Here is a 16,593-nt window from a genome sequence, read left to right on the forward strand (position 1 = left end):
ACGATATGGAGCGTGTATGGAACGACGGCCTTGGCTTTGTAGCTAAATAGATTTGTGCTTAAAAAAGAGGCAGTTCTGACACGAAAGCGAATGGCCCCATACTTCCTACTTCCTTTCTTCCGTGACCGGGCGGGGGTCACATGACTACAAAGAATGCGCAAAAAGCGTTTCCATTACACATTTGCGAAATACTTCTATTTCGAAACATCTCAAAAATGACCTCATGAGAGCGTAATAACGTTTTTGCGATATTTGAATTTTAAAAAAAATCCTGTGTCCATTACCAGCTTGCTTTTGTGCAACTTGCCTTTTGCGCAAAATTGAGGGAAATGGAAACACACCTACTGAATGTGGCACAGTCATTCAACAAAACACCCATTCATAACATATAAAATGGTAAAAATTGTTAAGTATTGTTGTAAGAAACAATATATGTGTACTGTATACAGTATAGGTCAAATGAAGCTTCATGAAGCACTTGTCATATTTTTTACTCCTCTAGATGGTGCTCTTGGTTTAAAGATAGAGGCTAGTGCAATGGAACTTCAATCTCACTGCATCTTTAAACAAAGGATGTCATCTTGAGGAGTAAAAAAAAATTGTAATTGCTTCATAAAGCTTCATTTTCCCATCACTAGAATACTCTTTTTATGACTTGGAAGCGGCCGGCTCTATATCACTCACTTAAACCAGCAAATAGGTGTACAGCATTGCTTAAGGCCAAACACTGTCGGCCAATCGGGTAACAGTGGCATCACGGCCTTGCTCCGTCTGCATTTTATAACCACCTCAGAGGAGGTTCTAAAGAGTGGTTTGATTCCATTGTAACCAACTTCCCAGCCTCAAGAAAGCGTAAAGGAAAAGCGACCACACAGGTTACTTGAGGATGATAAATTGCCTATAGGCATAGGAATGAGATTGTGAATAGTAACTGGCTTGTCTTGCTGACTGGTGAGTGGTCTGTAGTGTACTCCAACTCTGGCCTAGACTTGGCTCGAATTGGCTCCAGCTCACATGGATGTTAACTCGTTATAATAAACATACCGGTATAATACATTTCACATACCTTTTTTTTTTTTGCAGATTTAAAAAAAATATTTATTAAGATAGGCATTTTGATTTTTTTTAAACATGAACATAACTAACGGAACAAATTTGACAAGGTTCTTAGCCAAGTGTTAGATTACAGTATATTACAAGTGAGTTTTTTGACTGCAGGATCAGTCAGTAGTTATCAGCTGGATGAAAGCACACTGTGCATGACCTTCATAGCACCAAACGAGTCAGCTGAAGTTAGCAATTAACTGGAGCGCGTATTGGATCATTTATAAAACATACAGCAGATGGATGCAAGGATTACTTCATACATACTGCTGTGTTCATACAGCTGTTCCAAATCAGATACCCGGGCTGACCTCTGAATTTAAAACTATAGAACAATGGGGTTGGAATGAGATTTTACGTGGAACCATTTGACTTAACAAGACGACAACACAATCATGGACTTTTTGGAAGAACTTTACCTTGTTTCTTTTTTTCTCCTTTTTCGTTTTCTTTTATTTTCTCAGTTTCCACTGCTGAACATTGCACAGGTCCATAAAAATATGTCATGAAAGTGTACGGAGAGCAGTAGTGGAAGTTCCCAGTACGAGGGTTATTCCTTTAATGGGGGCAAACAGGTGAGAGGGAATAGAGGTGACATTAATGGCTGACAGCTACATCAAGACAGAAATGGGGGAAACTATTTGGTGAATAGTCTCGCTCGAGAGGACTATAACCATTGTTCATTATTTTTACTGGGTCTGATAGCAACATTCATTTTAATTAACGTTCTTCATAAGACAAAATGTAAATAGAATCTGTTCCAGGGGTCAAACTATTGCCATTAAAAAACTGTCAAATACTCTGCTTGCAATAAGGCAATTCTGCAGCATTGTTAATTGCTATAAATTGGTATACAAATATTTATATCCCTTCACAGTGTGTAAGGTATAATGAGTGGCAACCCTTTAGTTTGATGAGTAATGCTTTTAGGAACACAATGTTTTTTGTTATTAGTTCTGTTGCGATCATTGCTATTTAATATTAGGGAGGTCCTAGAGCGATAAGCACACAAATAGACAAATAAAACAGCAAAATTCATTATCTTGCTACGTTCCTTATTAGCCCTAATTGTTTACGTTGCAGATTATTGTTGTGTTTGGGATCATGTCATATTCTGATTTATTTGTCCAGAGTATTACTTTTGCTCCTGTAGAAAGTTGTTCAAGTTTACCAGGAATTTTAAAGACAGAATGAAAATCTAGTGAAAATGCATTTGGGGCAGACTCCATTAAACCCTTGATAATGAAATCATTTGCAGGCGCCGCGCCCCCAGGGATTATCAATATTGCATACTGAATAAAAAGATAATGACCAGCAAATCTAATTTCATTGGAGCTTTCAGAGCTTGTTCCTGTCAAAACTCAGACATCATGAGGGAACAAGGATTATTGGTAGTAGCAGACAATATATGGAATTGAGCATGACAAGTTGCCAAATGCTTGTTAGTTTAAACAATTATGCATGCACTGTATTATTATTATTATTATTATTATTATTATTATTATAGTTCATGTTTCTTATTTAAAGCCAGATATTAAGTGTGTCAAGTGAATCTTAAATTGTTACAAAACTGCTTACACTGTATCCTCTCCACTAGAATCAGAGTCAATGTTATTGATTCAATGTTATGTTATATGTTCAGATGTTGAAGTAGGCGTGGGTACAGATGTGCACATCAGTTTTGATGACGATTGATCATAGATTACAAACTTTAGGTGACATAAGTGGAAAATGCTTGATGTCCATAAAATCCTAAATATTGGGGCGAATGTTTTGATATTTTCAGAGGTTGAAGTCAATTTTGATGACGATTGATCACATTTTGGACATTAAGTGACCTAAGAGGAAAATTCTTGATTAACGTGTGTATATAAAGAGTTTGATTAAAGGGCTGGTCCTCAACTCATGCAAATGCAAAGGTTGCTGGCAGCTAAAATAAACTAATGGTCATCTCTTTACTCAAATCAGCAAAAAAGCTATTCATATATCGGCACCTATTTGGATGGTTCCCCAAAATCAAATATTGAAGGTTCATTATTGGTACTACATCTTTGTATCATACAAAGTATTATGGGAAAACAATGTTGTTGTTAATGCATAAATCAGTCAACTAATAAACTTACAAAAATGCATTACGCTTTATGTGCTTGCTGGAGAGAACAAGAGAGGCCATCTAGGGTATTACATGCTTTCCTCTCTGCATTTTAGAGTTTACTCCCAGAGTAAGGTAAGTGACGATTGTCTGTCAAGCAATCAATAGATGTGGCTGTCACCACTTATTTGGCAGGCTACTGTACCTCTGCAGTTATGACAAGGAAATACAAACAATGCATATTTGACCTCATGGTTGAAATTGGTATCATTCTAGTAGTTTCATGAAATGAAATTGACCACTCCAGCATGATATTGCCAAGCCACCACCACCAGTGACCCTATGCACTGTTCTCCACCAGTTTTATCCCAAGATAAGGTCCTTTGTCAGTCACATCGACCCCTGAGACATTGTGACATTTTGTGAGCAGAACAATATCACAGCTGCTTATCTGACCTTTCACAAAGGCTCCACCTACAACGTCTTGGAAAAGTGTCAGTTTCTCCCGACAGTGTTCAAAAACAATAAAAGTCGCAATGTGTGCTTGTCACATGCAGTACTATTACCATTTTGATTTGACTTAATCCATCTGCACAGGTGGTTTGCATCTTTGTGGCTTCCTCCATCAAATATGATTCCAGATGTGACCATTAATATCAAGAAATGTAAATAGGAATGTGCAATCATATCCAGTTATGATCACTGCAACCTCAACTGTAGTAGTAAATTATATATAAAATATATATATGTATATATATATAAAACAGTAAGAGAGGCGCGCCATAGGAACAATATATTTGCTAACACTGCCATCCAGTGTACATACATTATATTACACATTAATGACATTTTTTTAAATGCAAGCTAACGTCACTATGTTGGTAAAATTTCGTCCATGGAGCTCTACTACAAACTCATCACTTTAGTGTCTGCCAATTGAAGAGTCACTAAAGCTATTATCTTGAACTGACACGTGTGTATGTGTGTCTAAATTAGACTAGTTTTAGTTTGCCTTTTTTAGTCTCACACAATTTACAGCCGTTGAATGTTAATGATTTCATTGAAATGCAGAGCATGTTACAACTGTGCTAGGACTTCAGTTTTCGTCTGATTAGTACAAAGAGTAGAAATATGTGCACATGTGCATAGCTTGGTCTCTTCAACATAAACTATTTACCTATATGGATACGAAATTTGAATGTGATGGCCTCTCTAAACTGAAAAATCCAAATCTATAGTATGTTGATTCCTTCACTCAAAATAATAATAACACTGCCTGTGTCATTTTTTCTGCTATTGTCGATCTTAAAATGTACACAACCACTTAAGCAACCTTCTAAATGTTTGTAGATACTCTACCTTGCTTTTATATTTTAACTGCTTTATATTATGATATTTTATTTTAGCCACAGTCTTGGCAATACTGCATCTCAACGTAGGTATGTGTTGTATGCATTCTAGGTGTTTGCAAATGCAAAGCTGCTTAACATGCATGGGGGATTGTGTGCTCTTTTGGGACTTAAATGGGGGAGGGGGACACACTTAATAAATGTATGCAACAGCAAGTGTAAATTACAGTTTTATAATTACAGATTTTTTCCAGAATAGTTTAAATGATATAAACAAATTATTACATTATGTGAATAAAACAAAGATGCATACATAAATAATGTATTTTTTTAATGCAGTTTGATCATCTTGATAATGTAATGACATATAAACTATGTGTATTAGGTTTTCTTTCTATTTCTAACATTGGTCAAATTAACTCCAGGAATAGTATTGTTGCTACTGTTAAAAAATGAACATGGGAGGGCTAATTAATTGAAGTGAATGAGTTATTTTTTTTGTTTATGAGCTTCACACTTGTTGCTATACTGTCTACGAAACATGGAAGGATGTTATACATAGCCTATAGTACGAATAGAAGGATGAGCTGCATTTATACCATTAATTGTATAAGAAGTTGAGATAACAAGAAAAGCATTTAGTTTTGTACTGACAGTAGGATGAAATACAGTATTTTAAATGCCTGCCCTTTCGAACAGGCATTTCAATTTCAATTCACAGGTGTGTTTCAATATTGTAATGTATCGTCAAATTCTTATAATGTGGTTATGTAATGCGCAAAAGCAAATGATAGCTCAGGAAAGCGTTAATAATGACCAGAAGCAAAAACAGTAAACATCTTAAGTCAAATGGCCTCAAGGCTCAGGCAAAGCTGATTGTGGCACTCTGCCATGTTCACGACTGCAGCGGGGAAAGGGTTTAAATTTGCTCAGTTTTGCTTCAATTTGTTTTCACCATGGCAACAGAGATCAGCCAAATGGAGGAGGCAAGAAAGACCTTTTAGATTACCTTAACAAGTAATAAAAACAAATTAATTAGTCGACTTTGTGGGTAAAGTTTGACAGGAAATGCTGCATTTCCTCCACTAACAGCAAGCGATGCTGTTTATTTTGTTTGTGTCACTACACAAATTTGCAGAACTACATGCTGACGTTGTTGATGTGAGCCACATCTTCCATCATTAATCAAATGAAAACAACAACACACTGTGCAATCACTCTAATAGTAGACCACCGCATAGTTTTGAAATAGTGATTGACATCTTTGAAATGTCATAACAGTTGTTGTTGTTTTAAATGCTCATTAGTACACTCTTGCGTGCTTGGCTCTGTAATAGTGAGGGACAAATGAAACTTCATGAAGCACTCATGATGTTTTTGGACTTTACTAGATGTCAATCTTGGTTTAAAGATTTAGTGAAAATTGTTGCAATTTTCAATGCGCTAGCCTTTATCTTTAAACCAAGACCATCTAGAGGAGTCATTTCGTAAAATGTATTTATTTATTTATGCATGCTTGGACTCCATGATGCTTCATTTTCCCATCAATACTCTGCGCCAATCATTCAAGTCAATGGCATTTGCAATGCAGCCCAGTGTAAGCTCACCTTGAATGTTGGGGGCACTGTTGTCAAACCACACAAAGTATTATCTGGGAGCTTCCATGTCCAAACCAGTGTTAGGATTGGTGCCTTGATAAAACTCACCCAGGGCAGCTGGTGGGTCTTTATTTATTTTGTATTTATTTTAATCTGTGTCAGTGGACCAAAGAGATCAATAGCTTTAAGTCATCCAGCAGAGTCTGGCTGTGCAAATGGGATAAAAGAAAAGCCAGAAATGAAATGTGGGCGGTAGTGGAGGTGTAGAAAGCTTATACTGTATGTGATATTTTGATTGATCCGTGAAGCCCAATTGCTTCTGTTGTATTCCAGAATTTGCAGAAGAAAATATGCTACAAACAAAACAATGCATGTTAAAATGGCCCACTTTGGTCATTCCAGACCAGTTCTCACTTTTTCCAGCTGTGACTGTTTAGATTTATTAGTCTTTGCATTTTGTCTCGGAGTCCATGCATTATGCATGACCATCTGAGCAACACAGAATAATGGTTGTGTCGGAAAAAATTGTAGCTCTATCTTTGACACATGCCTGCAATTGTAAACAAACTGATGTGCCCTGTGCAGTTCCTAACAACAAATCCAATTGTTAGTATGCCTGCTCTGAAACGCTGCAATAAATGGAAAATTTGCTGTTTGAACAAACATGCATTTGTAGTCTGGCTTTGACAATAAATCATTTAATGTACGCAGAACCCACTGACTCACATGTTAAATACACTTTACACATTCACATGTTTACATAAGAATACAGTAATTGTGTAGTGGTTGAAGTGGGCATTGTTAGAGATGTGCAAATAGATTTTGGTCTGAAAATTAATGATCACCCTAATATTAGATTTAATTTTATGGACGTAAAGCTTTATCTTCATTCATGTGCTCAGTAGGAAAGGTTTGTCATCTATTAAAAAACAACAACAAAATATTGGGGTGATTGTTTTGACACTTTTAGAGCTTTAAGGAGAAATGTGCATCTGAATATTGGTAACAATTGATTGCAGGGTATCGGACTTTAGGCATCGTTAATCTTTTTTATATTCAACATATTAATTGTTGGCCACGGCAGGACGGGGTCAAAGTCCATAGCCTTCGTACAGAGACCTGAGCTTCATGGAAGGAGGCCCATTGTCATTGCTGCCAAGGATCCTGGTTAAAGTAAGTGTTTGAGTTTGAGTTTAGTTTATTAAAAGGACAGTGTGCAGTAACATTAAAAAGATAGCTGCACCACATTTAGCACAATGCTAGTTTCCATCTGTAGTCCCCATAAAATAAAATAACAAAGCAAGTTAAAATTACATACAACAACATACGAAGTACCAAATACATAGTGCTGTATCATCAAATTACAAGTCTTATAAAAGTGCAGAATTATAAAATCTATAAAACAAGCATAAAATACACTGAGGTAATGGTAGCATCATTGTAGCATCAGCAGTTATACCCGTAGTGTATCGTATCGTCTGATGGACATTTACCCAAGTACTAGTAGTGTGAACAGGACTGGTGTTCAAGAAGCCAGCCTTTGACTGCCTGTGAGAAGCTATAAAAGTTTGTGTTGTTTTTTAGGTAGTCAGGGGAGCCCGTTCCACTCTTTAATAGCTTTATAAGAAAAGGCTGACTGAGAAAAGGCAGACTTTCTTTTTGGGATGCTACAGTCGCCCCTCAATGCAGATCGTAACACACCCTGTTCGTTGATTGTCGGCACAGAAGTACAAATGTTTTTAATGGGGGCGGGGCTGCGTCATTAAGAATTTTATGCAAAAAACAGATATCAGAATACCTAATTAGGTTGTCGAAGCATAACATGTAGTGTTTTATAAGTATGTTACAATGGTGGTGCCGCATTGGCTTTTTATCAAATATTTTTTAGGCTTGATTGTGTATCGATCTAATCATTGCATGGAGGTATGATTTTGCTGCTTCCAAAGATAAGGAGTTCCTGATGTGTTTAAAATTAGCAATGTTGAATTTTAATTTGCGGCATATCGCTTTAACATGGTTATTAAATTTGAGGTAATTAAACTTCTTCGACATTTTGGATCATGAAACTATCAGCATAGATGTTTGGGGGGGCATTTGGGATTGTTTTGTTTGAAAAGTACATAGTGACAGTCTTCTCTGTGTTCAGCGTGAGGTTCAAGCACTTGTTCAACCACTCAGTTGCTTTAATTTAAAGATAGCTTAGCTTCAACAGAGTTTGCATCGGAGCCGTGGGTGAAAAAAACAGTGTCATCCGCGTACGTCAGGACATTCAAGGCGTCACAGATGGAAGGAAGGTCATTGATATACAGACTGAAGTGATTTCATTACAAACTTTGACCAAAACCCTTCATCTTCAAAGTCTGAATCATTGAAATGATCACTGCAAATTATACTCTTCTCACTTGAACGATCCCATTTTGGTTGTGTTTGCTTAATTCTTCTTTCATAAAACTTTCACAAGAAAGCAACATGCAGCATGCAGCAACCAAGGACACAACAGCAATTGACTGGCATCGTTCTCGTGTTGATGTCATTAGGCTCAAGTATTTTTATTTTTTTAAATCTAAAAGTCAGCATTCCAAAATCTGCTAAAGACCATTTGGTCATCACACATATGTATAGGTTATATGAAATACAAGAGCAGGGAATATTGTTTGCACACATTTTTATTAATAAACACAGTACAAAAAGACTCAAAATTACAAGCAAAATATAAAACAAAAACTACTGTTGAAAGTAATTTGATGCATTATTTTCTGCAGTTAAATTAACAACAGCAAATTCATTGGAAACCTTGACTCTGTTTTGACAAATATTTCAGAAAATGTATTAATTCTCTGTTAAATATTTAGACTACTTTATTATTATTTTTTTAAACATCTGAATTAACATTGGATTTCTAAATTAATTGTTCCAGTTTTATGAGCTAAAATGAATAAGATGCCTTGTTTTGATAAAGGTGCTGATGAAGTGTTTTTTTTTAACTATACAATACAGAGAGAGCATGTTATATTAGCACATCATGTATAGTATTTACTCAAAAAATGAAACTGTTTATACAGTACAAACACTGTCAATGTGTTGCACAGCAGCAAGGTGAGTAGAATTAGTCACTCCTCTCACACCAGTGAAGCACCATCTTGCTAAATCCTTTCTAAAGCCTGTTAATCCATAATCCTTCATTGGTCAGTTTAGTTTCTGTGCAAGGCCTGCCCAACAACATAAAGATCTGGATGGGATGCAGAACGTGGAGTTGCTCTGAGGTCCGATTGGCTACCCCATGATTCCTCTTTTCTGGCTGGTTCATCATCTAGTCTATAACAACAAGAAGGGAAAATAAAATATATGTATTATTGCAACAGAAAATTTTGATTTTGGTGGGTGGGGGTGGTTCTGGTTAGTATTTTTCATGTTGGCAGTTTTAAGAAAATTAACAAATGTCAAAAATGTACATTTACAAATTGGAATTTCTTTCTCTGTGCACATGTAATACCAGAATACTGAATACAGACTTTCAACATTCTTACTAGTTTTTTCACTATAGTCTTATTGATCTTATTCCTTATCAATTCTCATAGGGGAGGAAATTAATTAATACAAAAAACATGATATCATTGGTTTCATTATCATTAACCATTCCTCCATTTTCAAATGCTGCTTATCCTGTACAGGGACACGGGGTGTTGAAGCTACCCCAGCTGACAGGTGAAATGTGGATGATGATTATTAATGTACAACTACAGCATCAGTGATATTAGTCATATTATCATTATATATACTGTATGTACACTGCTGATGTAGACATTGTAATGTAATACAATGTACAATGTTGTTTACATCCATGTTCCTTGAGCATGTACTGTAACTAGAGTTACATTAGCCTAGCCATTATTTTTTTAATCAACTATACGCAGCATCCGAGGTATGGCCATTTTAAGTCACTCTTGTTTCACAAAAACTAAGGAACTCATTCTGTCTTTGGGTGTATTTGTGATAGTGGTCGTCCGGTGCAGTCGTGCCCAATGATCGAACCCACGTAAGCTCTGTTCTTGGGGTGAGAGGCAAGTCCACTTAACAGCAAGCTAGGAACCTGGGTTGATATGTTACCGACCGCCACTGCTCATAAAGCTCTTGAGCTGTGAGGTTTTACACTGCTGGCATCCGTTACACATGCGCTTTTTTATTGAACTCAGCTCACAAGTAACCACTGTCAGTAACAGTCGCTTCTCTAGCACTTCATCCTCGTGCCTCACGCTCCAGGCAACTGTTACACTCAGGTGATAGGTGGATTACGCTTGGTTGATTGATCATGCCTGGACCGTGAAGTACAAAGACAATGTAATTCAAAGGCATCAAAATAATTATATATAAATGATAGAAGGTTGTATATTACGCAATAAATGTTTTTATATTGCGCTACAATAACTATACACAGCTCATCCTTGAAAGTATTCCCCTTCTCTGAGGTATATAGCTTGCTTTGCAAGTAGTTCTGTTATCATCTTTTCACATGAAATAAACCAAATATTTGAGAACGTTATTTATGATTTATTCATATAATATTTGAGTAAGTTTAGAAAAAAAAGTATTCTTCCTGTGTGTGATGACATCACTCGTGTGCAATGTAAGAGGAATTGAAAAGTGGAATCGACAGGCAAGTACAAAAATAAAAATGATCAAATTACTTCTAAAAAATAAATAATTTTCGATTCCCATCCCTAATCATATGTCCAATTTAGTCTTAATTGATAATGTTTCTGGAATGGAATAGAAGAGAGAACATCGTCACCCTCTTAATTAATTGCCTAAGTCTTTTTTTTTAATTATTATTATTTTTATAAAATTATTTTTATTATTATTATTTGTCTAAATCATCTCCCCATGATGCAAATGGTTCAGTTTGTTTGTGTTCCCTGAAAGATCTGAAAAAATGACTAACCCTAAGGCGTCGACATGCAAACTTCATACAGAGCTGAGATTTGAACCAAAAACATCATGCTAACCACTATACTGCCAGATTTGGGTTGTTGTAACCTAATAACAAAATAATAATAATAATAATAAATAAATAAAAACAGAAACAAAATCTCACCCCTGTGTGCATATTGCAGGCTCACTTCCACAGGTCTCAGCCACTGAGAGGATGGGGGATTTAGGTGGAAGGTTCAAACTTGGTCTTCTTTCTGAAAGACTTCTGCGAATAAAAGGTTGAGGTCCTTGGACTGACACAAAACACCTGCCACGTCTCCCACGGGTGTTTGAGAGAAAAGAGCCTCCAAAAGAGGTCCAGGCTTGAGAGAGTTGAGAAACTATACAGGACTGGGCCTCAAACAAGGACGGAGAAATTGGGCAGAAAACAGACCGTGCATTACTGATCAACCGAGCAGATTCTTCAGTGCTGTTCTCTCTTGACCATCGTTGCACTTTTGGTGAAGCAGGTGGAGATGGTGCTTTCAAAGGGTATGAGGAGCTTAAAATGTTATGTCTCAAAGCTGGTGTGCTGGGAAGGCTCCTTTGACCTTCTGGTGGAGTTGTAAGTGTCCTGTTTTCTGGGGGACTGGCTGATGAGGGCGGTGTTGGTGACTTTTTAAAGTTATGGGGAGTTGGAAGTCGTCTATGGGAAGACTTTGAAGTGGAAGGTGTAGATGGCAAAATTCTCCCTTTAGACAGCAGTGAAGTGGCAAGTGAATGACTACTGGCTTCAGATGAGGGAGGCACTTGAGAGACTGTAGTGTTTATTCCAGGCATTAAGAGGTTGTCATTCTCCTGTATGGTTGTTGAGACCTCTTGACTGGCAGATTGGCGTGTTGCATCGTAATTTGTTAAGGATTTCTTAGACTGTGACTCTGAGGAGTGTTTTAGGTATCTATTTCTTCTGACTTGCTGCAACAGAGAGTATTTTTTTTCTTTTATCGGGTCAATGTCTGTTTCAGCATCTGGTTGACTGACATTTGCCTGGGCTGTTGTGATTTGATGATCCACTTTAACAGGAACAACTCCCCTGGAACACTGAGGCACACCTCCTTTGCTAGGTAACACTGGTCCAGATTTAACTGACGCCCGCAGTCGCTGTGACAGACCAGCCCTTTTTACCATTGGTGATTTCACAGATTTGACTGCCCCTTCAGCTGCTCCACCCCCTGAAACGGAACTTTGAAATGAATTGTCCATTAACACTTCTAATGGGGGTGGAGGAAGACTATCCAGGTCTAAATAATCAGTCTTTTCACATGAAGTGCTTTGAAATCGACAACTAGTTTTCCCAGCGCAGAGGACAGCTGTGACATTTCCTAAACCTGGTAACACTGGAACACCACATTTCCGGACACCCCTAAGTGGCCCCAGAACATTAGGGCTGTCCATCTCTTCTATCCCTTGACTGAAGGTATCTATGAGTTTTTTGACTGAATTCCTGCCTCTATACAAGCCTGAAGATGGTCTTGGTGACAAAGGAGGGCTGGGAGGTGGTGTTGCTTTAACAAAGCCTGTCAATGTTTCCTTGTCTTTCTGCTTATCATCTTCCTCTGTATTAGTGGTTGCTCCAGAGGTTTTGGTAATGCACTTCATAATAGTTGCCTTTTCACGTAAATTGCCATCCTTCTCCAAAGATGGACATTTTGGGTTTGTTTTTGGAGAATCCGCTTGTGAAGTTCTCTGGTTTTGTTTAAATGATACAGTCTTTGTGCTCCCCTTTGTGATTTCCTTGCTTTTGTTCATTTTCTGCAATCTCTGGCCTATTTTTTTCTGAGACCTTTCCAGTTCAAGCAAAGTAGGATCCTGCCCTTTGCTCCGCAAGGATTCTGCAGAACGGGAACGCCGCTCCATAGCCAGTGGAGTTGTTTTAACCCCACTTCTTCGAGCAGTTGTTTGAGATCTCTTTAGAGATGGTCCCTTTTCATCAGTCCATTGGCCTCTGCTTGTTTTCGGACTACCTGCTACGTTTGGTTTGGCACCAGCACTCGGTGGGTGAACAAACTGTATTTTTCCACTTATAGCATTTTTCATTTTGAGAGTCATCTCTACATTTTTTGAATTTTCTATGCGCTTGGAGGGTAAACGCCGTGGCTTCTGTCGTTCACAATTTACAAGTGAAGAATTTGATTGCTTTCTTATCCCTACTTGTCCATTTGCAGCTTCTCTATCCGTCGTATAATTCTCATCACCGTCTTCCTCACCGTCATCTGAAGAGACTGATCCTAAAAATGAGTCCCCCTGTACATTGGCCATCATTGTGCACATAGAAGCTAATGAATTCAATGAAGTAAGGGAAACACTTGGACTCATTTGATGTGTAAGATGTTTCACTGGCACTCCAGTCGTGGAGGTATATTCCATAGGACTGAAGGGAGTAGTTCTATTTGTTCCACTGGATTCACAACTCACACGTCTATGGTGCTTTTCCGATCCAGCAAGGGATTCACTCTCAGCCCCAATACCACTGTCCTCACTAAAGAGTGCAGAGTCCTCCGGCCCAAGTTTGCGAAGAGATGCCAACTCAATGCGAGATGTGAGACGCATGATCCTGGTCTCAACTACACGTTTGACTTTCAACTTCTCCTCTAAAAGTTCTGCGACTGAAGAAAAGTATTCCACTGCCTCCTCCAGGGCAGAGTCCCCAATTCCTCCAACTGTCTGACTCACATTCTGCATTCTCTGTGTGGTGTATTGAAGCAGCTGCTGCAGCAAATCAGGTGGGTTTTCTATAGCTGAGCCAGATTTTAAAGGTATCGCAGATGAGAGGTTTTTCATTTGGCTTGGCCAAGCAAGATGTTCTCCATTTTCTTTTAGCATTTGTTCTCCTTCATCAACAATTTCTTCCAGTGCTCGAATTATTTCCTCAATACGCAAAGTCATAAAAGAAATCATGGGCTGCAGAAATGTTTGAGTTTGAGTTGCTTGTTCCAGAAGACCAAGTACAACATCATATTTGTTTATGCTGGGATTTAAAAAGGCATACGCAGATTGGTGAGCTTTTATCAGAGACTCCGGGAAATCAATCTTCGGCATTTCCTTTTCTTTCTTTTTCAGCACTTTCATACCTCTGGAAATTCTTCTTGTTTTCTTCCCCAACTTTTTTTCTGTTTCTCCCTGCTTGTCCCTATTTTTATCTTTTTTCTGCATCACGGTACTATTGTCCATTCTTTGACTCTTCAGTTTATCCGCATCAATTACCTCAGGGGCAGGCACAGTTGCATGTGTATCATCTTGTGGTTGCATATTTCCATCCCGTTGAAATACCAGTTTTTGTCCACTTGTCTTTTTGTCTTTTGCATCGCCATCAGTAACTCCAGTACACTTATTATCTCCATCTGTAAAATGAGTTTCTCTGGGATGCTCCTCAGGTGCTGAGGGCAACTTTCTTCCCCTCCTCAAAGAGCCCAGAGTAACCAAATTGTTACTTTTGGATGGTGAACATCCCATTGTGGATATTTATAATGATCTTCTTACATATATATCATACTGATGCCTTCACAATAGTACATTGAATGGTGAATGATGCAAAGAATATCCAAGGTCCTTAGCAACCCGCTGTATCTGTTTCCTTCAGATAGCAGAGACATGTAAATCCAATGAATGTGCTTTCCGTGAGGATGCAACCAAACCAAAATGTTGATAAATCCATTTTGACACAACACTTCCAGGTGTCATAAATGGAAAAAAATTAATCCACAGCGTGCTGGTCATGTTTGTAGAAATGTTTTGTTGGATGGTCTTGTGCCTGACAAAGGACATGCAGCTGAAAGGATTAGTGAGGCTTTCAGAGAACCTCTCGGCAAGTACATATGTCACGTTAAAGCATGTAAAACTCACCTACTTGTAAGCACATAAGCTCATTTGGGTAATGAGGGTTGGCCTCAGCTAGCTTTTTATAGTCGGCACAAATGTAACTTTTACAGTGGAGCGTTTGCACAGTGAAATCAACTAAATAAAGTAAATAATTAATAATTAACTAACAAATACTGGCCAATAATGTAAAGCACACACAAGGAATTTCTTTGTGTCACTCGGGAGACACAGTAGTACATGAAGTAGAAAACAAACATGCACACAAATAAAATTATAACATGTTTAACCGAAAACTGTAACTTAACAGGAACAAAACAAAGGTGGATAAAATGTTTTAATGCCGTAGTAATTTTAGATATAATTTGTAACATGCTAAAGTGGTCAAACTGGTCAGCAGTTTAAGAAGGTGTTCAAGAAGTAAGTCATGTGGTTCTTTCTGTGTGCAGGGTTCTACAGCAACAGTGAGAGGGAAAGAAGTGTAAGAGGTCATGACTGTAAATCTGTAAGGTTTTCCCTGATGATCTACGATTGGCTGGAGACCAGTTCAAGGGTATACCCCGTCTCTCTCCCCAAGTCAGCAGGGATAGGCTGCAGCACATCGCGACTCTAAGGAGGAGAAGCGGTATAGACAATTGGATGGATGGATTTTCCTTGAATAATTCTTGCCTATTATAGTCATGGTGCCTCCATGGATAACACATTATGATTTATTTATAACTTATTAGGTAACATTGGTGGTTTAGGTGGAGAAACGGTGGAAGACTGGTTAGCACATCTGCTTCACAGTTCACAGGTTGCGGGTTCAAATCCAGGCTCTAGCATTTTATCTGTTGCCTCTGTGCATGCTTGGGTTTTCTCCAGGTATTCTGGTTTCCTCCAACATTCCAAACACATACACAGAAAACTTATTTGAAGACTCTGAATTGTCTGTAGGGGTGAATTTTGAGTGTCAATGATTGTTTGTCTGTATGTGCCCTGCGATTGTCAGGCAACCATTTCACGGGTTGTTTTAACTGCAAATTAAGTAGTTCTCTGAACTAAAAATAAAAAGCCTATTAGTCATCTCAGCAGAAGAGGACAGTGGCTGACTTTTTCAGACCTCTGAGGAGGGAGATGAGATCGGTGGAAAAGATCCGTTTATATTTAAGGGATCGGCCGATCACTGATCACCCAAAAACTAAGGAAATCGTTGCCGATCGATCGGTGAACCCCTACTCTGAGATGATGTGCGACCCCTCCCCCTACTTTTCACTGTAAACAGCAGCAGCAGGTCAGATTCAGGGTGCCAGGTCATGATCTCATATTTATTTGGACTAGAAGTCATTAAAAAATATATATTATATAAAATATATATGTGGTATAATATTATATATATATATATATATATATATATATATATATATATATATATATATATATATATATATATATATATATATATATATATATATATAATGTATTGTAATAATTTTAAATAAATAAAATATATATGCTCTATAACATTTTGTAGTATCCTCGATTGAAATAAAGGTGGTCTCTCCAACTGATGGTTCACAACTTTTATTAAACCTTCCTTTGTGTGAACACACTGTAAGAGCTACAATACAAATAAGCAAAAATTGCCATTAATAACTCAAACGGTATGTTTTGTATATCCTTTTAC

The 16,593-nt window shown here is 37.7% G+C and overlaps 1 protein-coding gene across 1 annotated transcript; it reads right to left on the bottom strand.

Moving 5' to 3' along the window:
• Positions 1–8,810: 8,810 nt before the first annotated feature.
• pcare1 (photoreceptor cilium actin regulator 1) lies at positions 8,811–14,909 on the bottom strand. Its single transcript, XM_086095710.1, has 2 exons — positions 11,236–14,909; positions 8,811–9,458 (listed from the first exon to the last, which is right to left on the bottom strand). Exons 1-2 carry the CDS (start codon positions 14,562–14,564, stop codon positions 9,335–9,337), a joined length of 3,453 nt encoding a protein of 1,150 aa, XP_085951836.1. The 5' UTR covers positions 14,565–14,909; the 3' UTR covers positions 8,811–9,334.
• Positions 14,910–16,593: the final 1,684 nt, after the last annotated feature.

The sequence above is a fragment of the Leptonotus elevatus genome, chromosome 14, assembly GCF_054856555.1.
Source record: "Leptonotus elevatus isolate MCC_2025b chromosome 14, RoL_Lele_1.0, whole genome shotgun sequence".
Taxonomy (NCBI): domain Eukaryota; kingdom Metazoa; phylum Chordata; class Actinopteri; order Syngnathiformes; family Syngnathidae; genus Leptonotus; species Leptonotus elevatus.